Source organism: Cinclus cinclus, chromosome Z (assembly GCF_963662255.1).
Source record: "Cinclus cinclus chromosome Z, bCinCin1.1, whole genome shotgun sequence".
NCBI classification, from domain to species: Eukaryota; Metazoa; Chordata; class Aves; order Passeriformes; family Cinclidae; genus Cinclus; species Cinclus cinclus.
The window spans coordinates 3,175,203-3,187,345 of NC_085084.1; the positions used below are offsets into that span (position 1 = coordinate 3,175,203).

The 12,143-nt window shown below is 36.5% G+C and overlaps 1 protein-coding gene across 2 annotated transcripts in view; it reads left to right on the plus strand.

Moving 5' to 3' along the window:
* Nucleotides 1-12,143, plus strand: part of FBN2 (fibrillin 2) — a 116,587-nt gene that overhangs the window by 86,600 nt on the left and 17,844 nt on the right. For both annotated transcript variants that reach the window (XM_062513743.1, XM_062513744.1), the window contains exons 39-48: nt 254-379; nt 1,094-1,219; nt 1,736-1,888; nt 5,959-6,027; nt 6,578-6,703; nt 7,468-7,593; nt 7,978-8,103; nt 9,455-9,571; nt 11,020-11,148; nt 11,431-11,550. In XM_062513743.1, the coding sequence (XP_062369727.1) occupies nt 254-379; nt 1,094-1,219; nt 1,736-1,888; nt 5,959-6,027; nt 6,578-6,703; nt 7,468-7,593; nt 7,978-8,103; nt 9,455-9,571; nt 11,020-11,148; nt 11,431-11,550 (1,218 nt within the window). The remainder of the gene's footprint in view (nt 1-253; nt 380-1,093; nt 1,220-1,735; nt 1,889-5,958; nt 6,028-6,577; nt 6,704-7,467; nt 7,594-7,977; nt 8,104-9,454; nt 9,572-11,019; nt 11,149-11,430; nt 11,551-12,143) is intronic.

Consider the following 12,143-nt stretch of genomic DNA (forward strand, 5'->3'; position numbering starts at 1 on the left):
AACAGCAATGGAACATTTGGCTTAACAAGCTGTAACTGTTCCTTAAGGGCTGTTTGAATGGAAGAGAATGAGCATCTTATCCATGCATTCCTGGAGAGCAATGTAGAAGCAAAAAAATAACCCAAAAGAACCACACATGACAGTTCAAAGTTACTAGTTGGCAAAATTTCAGGGTAGTAGTTAAATTCTCTTCTTTCTTTTCATTCTGGAATGAAAATACTATGAGTTTGGTTTTTTTGTCTTCTGTTTTCAGACATTGATGAATGCCAGGAGCTGCCAGGTCTCTGCCAAGGTGGAAATTGCATCAACACTTTTGGCAGCTTCCAGTGTGAATGCCCAAGAGGTTACTATCTCAGTGAAGAGACAAGAATCTGTGAAGGTTGAGTCCTTTGAATCTCTTCCTCTGTCAGAGTGCAGTTATTATGAAAACCACTAATTTTTAATCTTAAATCCATAAGTGGGCATGGTACCCCCTACCCTTTCCTAGAGTCTTCCCTAAAATCATGGTCTTTGGCACCAGTGATACAATTAGGACAAAGCCTGAAGTGGGACAATTGGATATATTAATGTTTATTTTAGGTATTAGACCTCAGCCGCGTGTATTCAGTAAACTAAGGGGTTATTGATGATTTCTGGCTTCTCACTTCAACACCTTGTATCCCTTGCAAGTTTTATGATGCTCCCTGCATTTTGGGTGTGAGAGTAACAGTTTTACTCAATATGAAGTAAAGTTCATACTGGTTTTCCTTCTGTGTTTGAGATTTTTCATAACTATTAACAACCAAAATTGTGAGTTGACCCAGAAAGTAGAAAGTGACTAACCCTGCTGTAAGGTGTGAATGTCTTTTTGTGAAGTTGATTTGCACCTATTTCAGTGGCAAGTTCAAGAACTTTTAGTTTATTTAGTGTGTTGTCTTGTATTTAAGAGAACTAGGGCTAAACTTAGAGGTTAAATATTTTCCAAGCTATTCTTTAAATGAAGCATTTTTGTTATCTTAGCATGGTTTATTATGGTAGTTTTTCTCAGAAATATGTTCTTGGACTTGGACCACTTCTCCCTCATCAATTGGAGTATTTTTTCCTTGGTCTCTAGATATTGATGAATGTGTTACGCACCCTGGTGTCTGTGGTCCTGGCACCTGCTACAACACCTTGGGGAACTACACCTGCATTTGTCCACCTGAATATATGCAGGTGAATGGAGGACACAACTGCATGGGTATGTGAAATGCCATCTTTACAAGAACTGCAAGAATATCAGACAGATTGAGGGCCAGACCCTGTGCTTTGTGTTTGTTATGACTATTTTTAGTTCCTAGTTGTTGTCATGTAGTCAGGAAAGAGATCCCTGTGACTGGCATGCAGCATTCAAGGACTTTTACTCCCTAACAGGGTACAATGTTCACTGTTTTATTTAGCTGATCATTTCCAAATGGTGGGGTTTGCCATACAAATGGATCTCACGAGTATCTGCACTGTAGTTATGATTTATTAGGAGTTTGGCTTTTCTCCCCTAGTGTCTTTAAATGAAAACAGAAAATATGTCACATAAGTCTAAAACAAACACTGTAGACTACATCAATCCTTAAATTATTTTTAAATGCCTGTGTTTATGTTGCATTCAGAAAACAGAGTTAATGAATCATTGTCTGGTTTGGTAGGGGCTTCATATTTACATAGTACCTAATTATCATAATGTTGGTTACTTCATAAGTGCTTCTCTTCTCACATCCAGACATGAGGAAAAGCTTTTGCTACAGAAGCTATAATGGAACCTCCTGTGAGAATGAACTGCCCTTCAATGTGACCAAAAGAATGTGCTGCTGCACATACAATATTGGAAAAGCCTGGAACAAACCTTGTGAGCCGTGTCCAACTCCAGGAACAGGTAAAGCTCTCTGTGGTCACCTCATTTTGTTACTTTCTTTGCTTATCTGCTGCTTTGACCTAATAACTAAACTTAACATATAATCCCAAAAAAAGGTGCTTTTACTGTGAAGTAATACTGGTATTGAAGATACTTGGCTGATGAGAGATACTTCCTGTCTAGTCTGTCTTCGAAGATAATTAATTTAGGAGAGTGTACATTCTTGATAGTTGGAGACACATTTATCCTGGTATATCTGTCAGAACATCAGGATTGGGTTTCATGCTGGATGTAGGAAGCCTTTCGAGATTTTTCAGCTATGTCTCACATTTGATCCATTATCTTCTTAGTTGCTTTTACACTTCCTCTGCTGAAGGTGACTGAACTTGAAGAAATTGCTCAGTTTGTAGGGCATTTGCAACAGGAAGTAAAAAATTATCTTCTGTAAATGAAGGTGAAAATAATAAAGGACAGTTAATTTTCAGTCATTCTTTATGGAATTGATTTCCTGGAATAAAACATCCCTGAAAGCTCAACTCAGAAAAGACATTGGTGGGACAATCACCAGCTCTCAGGGAAACCTGACATTTATTGAAAGATCATTTACATTTGAAAAAGAGAGCAGAGGTGCTTAGCTAAACCTAAAAAAATAATGTGCCTGTTTTGTACAAATACAGTTTATTGTTTTATTTACTTGCCCCAAGTTTACTGGTTTAGTATCACTAAATCTATGTCTCTGTGCTGTGATTTTACTTCTATTCCAAGTGGTTTATCCTGATGATGGGAAGTAAACAATGGATAATTTAACAAAGATTTTCACTCACAGTAAAGAGGATGAAAATAGAACTGAAAAAAACCCAGCCTTTTTATTTTCCTTCTTAAATAGTAGGAGGGTGAATGAAGGAATGTTCCTAGCAGTAACAAATAGGAAATGGAAGAAAACTTGAAAGAGGAAATACATGTTTGCTACCACAGAGAGCTCATGAAATTCTTTCCCATAGTAATTTATCTAAATGTCATAAAATTGTCATCATGGTGACAACATGATGAGAAAAGTACAGCAAACTGCTAGCAGGGATTCATGCAATTCATGTTATTGGGTAGAAGAAAGAATTCTCCTTTCAGATTGGTGTCGCTCAAATTCTTAAAAACTTCTGCAGCTTTTAAAGATTTGTTAAAATCAAAATTGCTTGGTGTTGTGCAAACAGTTATGGAGTTTAAATATTTCCTGAGATATTTCCTTATTGTCTTGTTAGCTTTTCTAAATGACTTTACTGGTCTTGCAGGCATGGTTGAACTTTTTTCACCATGAAAAGGGTTTGTGCGAGGATCAAACACAATTTCCAAGTGGAAGTGATTGAACAGCTGCCCTTAGGTTCTATAATTAGTTGTTTTACACCCTGGGTGGGGGCTGCACATCACAGACAGGGTTTGGGGTACAATGACCCTAACCATGTGACCAGACTGAGCCCAGTGGCTCATAAGAGCATTATTCTGCCCTGGTGAGGATTGTAAGTGAACTTTACATCCCCATGCATTTCTGGGGTTTTTTGTTTTTTTTTTCTTTCCTTGGTGAACAGAGCTCTTTCTTCCTTTTTCTCTGTTTATGCTTAGCAGTCAGTCTCTGTTTGATGACTTTCTTGTTTTAACTAGTCAAGACTATTTTTTTTTGGTTTTACATATTATGCAGATCATAACTATTAGCATACAGACTTTAATCAGAAAGAATAGGGGTTTTTTTGTTTGGTTTTTTTTTTTTACCCAAAAAAGTATAGAGAGCTGCTTCACTGTTAAGAGATAACAAAGAATGTACATAACTCTTTTGTAGTTTGGTAATTTCAGGAGTGCCTGTCTCAGTTTTTTTTCCTGTTCTTTTTGTCCTAAAAAATAGTATAATTATAAGTATGTGGGGTTCTGAAATCTTTAAAGTCATGGATGCAAAGCCAGGCTTCCAGAAGGTAAATCTCTGGCATGTTTTTGTGTGGATATTTTGGCACTTGGTGTAAAGACATTTTCATACAATCCTTACCTGTGAAAAACTGAATTTAGTGAAATTCATGAAACATGGAGGTAGCATAATAGAACGAAAGAGGTCCTGCAACCTTGGAGCTTAATCCTCATCCTCCCAGACCTGATGTGTTTTATCATGGCGGACACCACTAGGACAGAGTAGTTAGCACAGGTCTCTGTTTTTGTCTTGATACATTTACTGACAGCAGTAAATGGCATACATCTCCTTGCAGGAAAGAACTAAGTTGCTAAACCTCCAATCTTATGCATAAGTAGTATGTAAAATATATTAGTCTATTAAATCATTATAGTAACATGTATTAAAGATAATGAAAGAGCAATAAATTGCTGAGTGGTAAAGCACTGTGGTAGACAGCTGTGTAGCACTGTACCCTGTACTGCAAGAATAACCTGGGTGAGCATTAAGCAGCCATTAAATAATAGGACAGAAGAAAGGAGAAAATTCTGATGTTCAGATACACTGGATCCTGCTTGGCTTAGAGATATGACTAACTATGTCTAAATGTGGGAAAAAGATTTTGCCAATATCATTCTAAGCAGTGATTAACTAAATTTTCTAATAATGAGGATGTTTGGCATAAAGGAGGCAAGAATTATCCAATTTATAATGTTAGTTAAAGATTTCAGAATCATGAGCTGCTGAGGAGCTGCCATTAAAATCACAGAGATGTAGATGATAAGAAACTGAAACTACAGCCAATAATGTCCAAAATGGCTCCAGATTAAAGAGCATTACTTGAAGGAATACCGAAGCAGCTCTTTGTTTTTCATTTTTTGGTATTAGAATAATTTGTCAGCATTTCAGGTTTAGAGACATATCAAAGGCAGGCTCCATACTCTTCCTTCTGTTGGGTAAAGAGGTTTCCTGTAGGTCTTCAGTAGCACCAAGAGTGAGCTAACCTCATGATAGTCTCCAGATATTAACCTTTGAGAAATCCTTTGAATTTTATGTCAATCTGATGTTTTTGTAAATTTTACTTTTTTAAAGCACATTTCACTTTAACCTAGTGCCCTGAATGTACAAATAACCCTGCCACACACCTTGAAATGCTTCCCTGGCAGTAGTTTGGGAACTGAATATTGAAACATACTTTTTCTGGATAATTTGAATGCTGATATGATGTAAAAAGGTGCTGAATAGCAGCTGAATGGTTACTGTTTGCAAACTGTTCCTTCAAACTGGTAGTGTCTTCACCCTGGAATTGCTTCATTTCCCTCAAACAGGTACCAGTTCCTCTGGTAGTATTATGCAATTTTGAAATGCTTGTAGTTGTAGGCCTGTCATTTTTTATATTTCTACCTAGATAAAAAAATATTACTGTGTAGTAACTATTACAATATAATGTGTAGTAACTTTTTGTCTGGAGAGCTCTGTTCTGTCACATGAAACATCATCTGCAATAATTAATAGAATCCATCCTAGAAATTTTTCTCTGCATGTTGCGAACACACTCAATTTCAAACACCTGTCCTAGAAAACCCTGGGTTAATTTATTTTGCACCTCACACCAAGCATTTCCCATTCTCCACGTGCAAAAAGAGGATTCTGAAGGAGCATATTAAAAAATGTGAAGCATCTCTTTTTAAAGCACAGTCTCCATTCTGCTGAACAGTACAGTGGAACTTACCTGCAGTAACTCCACATAAAATAAAATGGACAGTATTGTGAAAGAAGCTTAGGTACTGGTAAATTATATTTGTTTCTCATATTTGAAAGTGCTGCTGTAGATTTGCACTACAGAAGCTTAGAAAGCAGGAATAAACCTTAAGGAGTTCTATTAAAAAACAAATACAAAACCTTAACTGAATGGCTGCATTCTTAAATGAGACATTTACTCATGTGCCAAAGTCTTCAAAGATTTGAGGAAAGTATGAATTAAAATTTCAATTTGTATTAATTTATTGGCAGTCTGAATTTTCAGTGCAAGCTCTAGAAGAAGCAATTGCCTCCCTGAATAGATTTGGCTTAAAACAACTCCTGAGTAGCTGAGAAGACTGCAAGTAATTCTTGGGAGACTTAGGCATTCCCTGAAAATGCATTGCTCTCTATTTTGCTCTAGTTGAATTCAAGAGCCTGTGTGGGAATATTCCTGGGTTCACTTTTGACATCCATACTGGAAAAGCTGTTGGTAAGTTTCACCATTCTTATTTTTACCAAAAATTGTTTTGCATAATGTTTTTGTGCCTGTGTAATGTTAACCACAGTAAACATGTCATATACTTCAGTTGTTAAATTTCATTTTGGAGTTACGGTGGTGAAATAAATTGAGACCAAGTTTTATGTAAAATATTTGTTTGTTTGTTTGTTTTTTTAATTTCTACATTTTGTTATGTTTTGCTCATGTTGCAAAATCTAGCTCATGATTTTGAGTTTTAATTGTTGAGATAAAAAGTTTTGCCTTCAAAAATACTGTGGGACTTGTTTGCACCTTTGTAAGTTTTGCATCTTGGTATCTTAGCTATACTTAGTATAGCTCTGTTTTGATCACTTGCTGGATTTCATATGCAATTTTCTGTCATAATGGGCATATGTATGGTTTTATAACCTGTGTGTAATTTCTGTAGATTAAAAGAAGCATCTCAACTCAGTTTTAAACATGGTGAAAATGAGAATCCTTGCAGAGGATGTGTGTAAAGGCATGATGAACTGTACTTAAAGTAGCTCCTCTGCCTTTTCAGACATTGATGAATGTAAGGAAATCCCAGGAATCTGTGCCAATGGAGTTTGCATCAATCAGATTGGCAGCTTTCGCTGTGAGTGCCCCACTGGATTCAGCTACAATGACCTGCTTCTGGTCTGTGAAGGTGATTTGAAATTTGGTTATTTTCTCCTTAGCCCCCTTAAGCTAATCCTAAAGGGAAATGGAACATCTAATTCATGTGGTTTTCAAAATCTAGGAGACAGACTATGAGCTTTTGTAGGGCTCAAGGTTATAAATCAGTTTAAGTGCTTGTCTTTAATAGAGATGCATATGCACTTAATAAAATTTGTAATTGTTTTCTGTCAAGATCCTAAATAGGTAGTCAATGTTTTTGTTTTGTTTTATTTTAGGGAGAAAATGTATTTATTGTTCTTAGAACTTCTCAAAGAAAAGTATCTTTTTTTTTTTCCCAACTTGTGTCTCTTCTGCTACAGTTTTAAAGGCAGAGATACTCATAGAAGCTAATAAAGTTTGTGTGTGTTAAGTCAGTATGAGTTTTGTCATTTGTTTGAGGATTTTGTGCTAACATGTGCAAACTAAAAAGTGGCAAAATGTGCCACTTATTTTCAGTTCAAAGGCAAAGAGGAAGTTTTTTTAATGCAAAAATTTCTTTGGCAGATGTTACAAATTTGCAAAGTGACTTTGATGTGTGGTAGATTGGATTTGTGGGATCCTCTTTCATCTGAAAGGTGACATGGGTGAGGTGGTGTTGATTTTGCTTTTTGTGTGCATTCCCAGCACGTGGGGCTGGAGGTCAGGCTGCTCGAGCTTTGTGGAGGAATGAAGTTTTCCTCTTGCACAGGCAGATAATACAGTGTAAATCTGAGGCAGGAGTGGTTTCTAATGTCTGAGCTGTTGGTGTTTCAGATATTGATGAGTGCAGCAATGGGGACAACCTCTGCCAGAGAAATGCTGACTGTATCAATAGCCCTGGGAGCTACCGCTGTGAATGTGCTGCTGGCTTTAAACTGTCACCCAACGGTGCCTGTGTTGGTAAGAAATCAGAGGACTTCCCTCTCCTCTTTTTACCTCACCAGTGGTATGCATGTGTTTGTCTCAGCAACCTTTATTTTCTGTCACCTTGTGCATTCTGCTGTTTTTCTTGATAGTCACATTTATCAGTAAAAGTAAAGACAGGGTGATATTTTTAAAGGATATGTTCTAGGTATCAGCCACATCATGATAGTGGTTTTATCCTCAAGGTGTGTAGGCAAGCACTTCCTGTAAAATGAAGTTCTGTTATGATTCAGATTTACTTAGAGATAATTTTGAATCTGGTTTTAATCGTAACAATGGATAGTAAAAACATTATTGTGTAAAACGGGGATATAATGGAGGTCAATAATATGCACCATCTGTTCTGTGTTTTTGTTATAGATCGCAATGAATGTCTGGAAATTCCTAACGTTTGCAGTCATGGTTTGTGTGTGGACTTGCAGGGAAGCTACCAGTGCATATGTCACAATGGCTTCAAGGCATCTGAAGATCAGACTATGTGCATGGGTATGGAGAGAAAATACTTTTCAGTGTGTGGTTTGTTTGGCTGTAGGCTCTTTGCAGGGGGGAGGATGTGTCTAATTTTTTCAGTTGGTTATGCTGACATTAAAAAGCATTTCTGTTTTTTTTTTTCATTTTGTTTTGTTGTTGTGGGTTTTTTTGTTTTGTTTTGTTTTGTTTTTTTTTGTTGGGTTATTTTGTATTTTTTTGTGAATAAATTCTGCGAAGTTGTCCTTGGAGGGGATAAATTAGTTTGAGAAAAAAAACCAGAACAAATCAATGGGTTCAGAGATAGTTCCACATTACTGAAGAACCATTTCTGCATAAATACATCGTAGTGGCTTATTTGACAGGGAGTTCTATGGAATGTATCAGAGAGTGATAGAGCTTGGAGCTAAAAACACACATTTTCAATTATCTAAATCTATTGAGTTAATGTGTTATTTAATAAACAGAATACCCCTTTTAATGTGACTTTATACTAATTTCATGTGAGAATGATGGTATGATAAAGATGATACAAGAAATAATTTTGAACAGTAAGAATGTTCTTATTCCTTTAGTTCATAATCAGTTCTACAGGGTTTTAAAATGAAAATGTGATGCATTTCAGCTTCAAACAGATATTTAAAACCTATTCATATTACAGTACATATTCATATTTGCCTAGATCTTCTTGTATTTAAACTAAATCACATTTTCCAGACGTTCAGAGGAGGATATTTGGAAAAGTGACCTGTTTGTACAAAGCAAAATTTTGAAGAGCTAGCAGGACAAAATCTGAATAGCTTCCAGATCCCCATGAAACTCCAGAAATTACTGTAACACACAGCAGGAGACATTGAACTTTAGTCCCTTTTAAAAATGGATGTTTGCAAAAGTTTGTAAGCAGCCTTTGCAGTTCTGGATGTGATATTGACATTATCCATTTACTTCTGTAAATTGAATTGCATTTTCAACAGCTTTTCATGGGCTCTGAGATAAAATGTCACATAACAATTGATAATTTGAGGGCTGTAGTGTTTAATCCTTTGTAATCAGTCCTGATCACTTGTATATGTTAAAGAAATTAAGAAATGTTACTATGGAAACCAAAAAGATGGAATGCCTTCAGATAACTGCACATACACATTTATTTTCACATGTAACAGTACCTTTTATTTTAAAATACACACAGAACTACATCATGTGGTGCTTTCCTCTGTACTGAGAAGCTGTAAAAATCTGTAGCATAAACACAAAAAGTGACAGATGAAACGAGGGACCATATTTTAGGATATTGCAATTATGCACAGCCAGCACATTCACCCGTACCTGGGAAAACCAGTTCCCACATGCAGTTTGTCTCTCCTTGCAGATGTTGATGAGTGTGAGCAGTATCCATGTGGAAATGGAACCTGCAAGAACACGGTTGGATCATACAACTGCCTGTGTTATCCAGGATTTGAATTAACTCATAACAACGACTGTGTGGGTAAGAGACCTAAGACAGGCTTTTATTTTCGTTGCTGCTGGCTTGGCATGCCAAGGACAGTGTGTAGTTAAACAGAAGAGATGTCAGTGTGTGAAGAAAGTTAATTGAGTGCAGTAGCTTCTGATGTTACCAGCCCTAGAGGTTAATCCTTTCTGTCACATTTTAAACTAATTAAAAGTGTTTTTTAATTACAGCCAGTTGAGGTAATATAATATTCTCCTAAATATCTGTACTACTGGGGCAGCTTTCAGTTCACTGATATTTTAATGCATCTCAACTCCTTTGGACTTCCTTGGTATTTACAGCACATCTTTGGCTACAGGCACAGTCCCCAAGCACCACTTGTTATAGCCCTGTCACCACCAGTGCTGCCTCATGAATTTAAAGTAACTCCTTTATTTCACCATTCTGCTTGATTCTTGCACAGGGTGAGAAAGAAGCAGACCAGCAGTAAGAAAGCCAGGACAGCTGATCTGTAGTCTGCTCTCCTAAAAGGAGAGAAGTCACAAAGAGCCAACACAGGCATTGCTATTTCACATTCCCTAAAGCACAGGGCACCAGAATATCTGGTGAGTTTGGACTACTTTAATTCCTGGGTTCTTGTGATAAAGCAACCAATACCTTCCTGGACTGAGAAATAGGCTCATAAACATCAAGATCTTCTCCCTTGTGCAGAGCATAAGCAAAGAAAAGAGGGAGGCTTCATACACAGAAGGAAGACACAGCAAATTCTAAATAATCTTTCAGCTTCAGGAGAGAACTAATACATCTTTTTAAAAAGCATTTTGAATCCTCTTCTTGTCCAGGAAAACAAAAATTAAAGCAACAAGAATGTGCTGTAAAGTACAAGTTTTTCTTACAGCATGATAATTATCCACTATTCTTTTCATTTATTCTTCCTCATCCATATTTTTTCTCGTGTAGTGCTCCTTTAAGTTTGCATTACTACAAAATAGCAAGCATTTTAAAATGTCATTTTCAGAACTGCTACAAAGGAGAAAATCATCCTATGGAAAGCAAATAACACAGTCCAAAACTTGATATTGGCAGAGACAGGTTTATAGGAGGAAACTTGAGTGTATACAGATCCAGATAAAATCCAGAGCACCCCATGTAACATTTTTTCTGTTGGTAGACTTGGTGTCATGCAGTCCCTTACAAGTAATTGAATATCTCCAGATGCAGTAACTGAAGTAATGCTATAGCCTGGAAATTGTAATACCCTGTTAAAAAAATGTGGTTTAATTAGAACATGCCCTTTATGCTCAAGTGAGAGTTATTTCCACAGGCTGTCAGCTGATTTTTGTTGCTACAAATTATACTTTTTTCACAGAAACACTAATTCTTGAAACTTGAGTGTGTATATAACACACTGTATGTACTTTGCTGGGACTCAACTCTAGCTTCTTGGGTTCAATTTTGATTTTTTTCAATTTTTTTTTTATCAGATATTGATGAGTGCAGTTCCTTCTTTGGTCAGGTGTGCAAAAATGGACGGTGTTTCAATGAAATAGGCTCTTTCAAATGTTTGTGTAATGAAGGATATGAGCTTACTCTGGATGGCAAGAATTGTGTTGGTATGTATGAAACCACATTATGTTCAAGTACTGATGATCTGAAATTAGCTAATACCTCCCATGTAGAGGGAAGCAACATAGTCTGACTGTCTAAATATCAAAAGAGACTGATAGTGACTTAAAAGAAAACACAGTAGAAGTAACAGACTTTTTTTGGAATAGGCAATTAATTGCCTTAAAAAAAAAGAAAATTAGTACAGAACCCTTCAGTCTTTTTAATGTTTTGTTACCATAAGATTTACAAGATTCTAAATGTTTCTTGATTTCCTCCTCTTCCCAAAGATACCAACGAGTGTGTAGCACTGCCTGGTTCATGCTCTCCTGGTACCTGCCAAAATTTGGAAGGATCATTCAGGTGCATCTGTCCACCAGGATACGAAGTAAAAAGTGAAAGTTGTATTGGTAAGGCAACTTGTAGCTGTTGTTCCTGAGCAAATTAAGAATTTCTATGTGGCTCTTAATTGGGTAGAAAGCAGTTGTACACCCTAATGGTTGTGAATGTTTCCTGAGTTAAAATCAAGGTGAGAGGGCATAGATGTGAAAAGTTTTCAGGGAGAGATTTTGAAAAGGAAGACAGAAGAATATTTTGTACTGTATAGTACTCTGTTTTGAACATTGATGCAAGCAAAAATACTTTTAAAAAAGCCAAGTTTTTTTATCTTTCAGTCACTTTTGAAAAAAATCCAATTCATAAAACAGATGTGCTCGCTGTATTTATATAATTTTTGCAGAAAGTAATTATTGGCAATCAGTGCATGAACTAGGCATTTGGTTTCAGAGGGAAGCGAAGTTTAAAAATTTTGATAAAATTATGGCAGTTACAGGAAGTCAATCAAATCAGTTTCTTCTAACAACTGTTTTCTGATTTTACCTTTTGTATGATGCCTCTCAAGTGCTGAGATTCACAGGAGGAGAAGGAGGATACAGCAGTCCTGACCTCAATTTTTATGTTGCAGCTCGCTCATAGAGGTCTCACTTAGAGCCTTGAATACCAT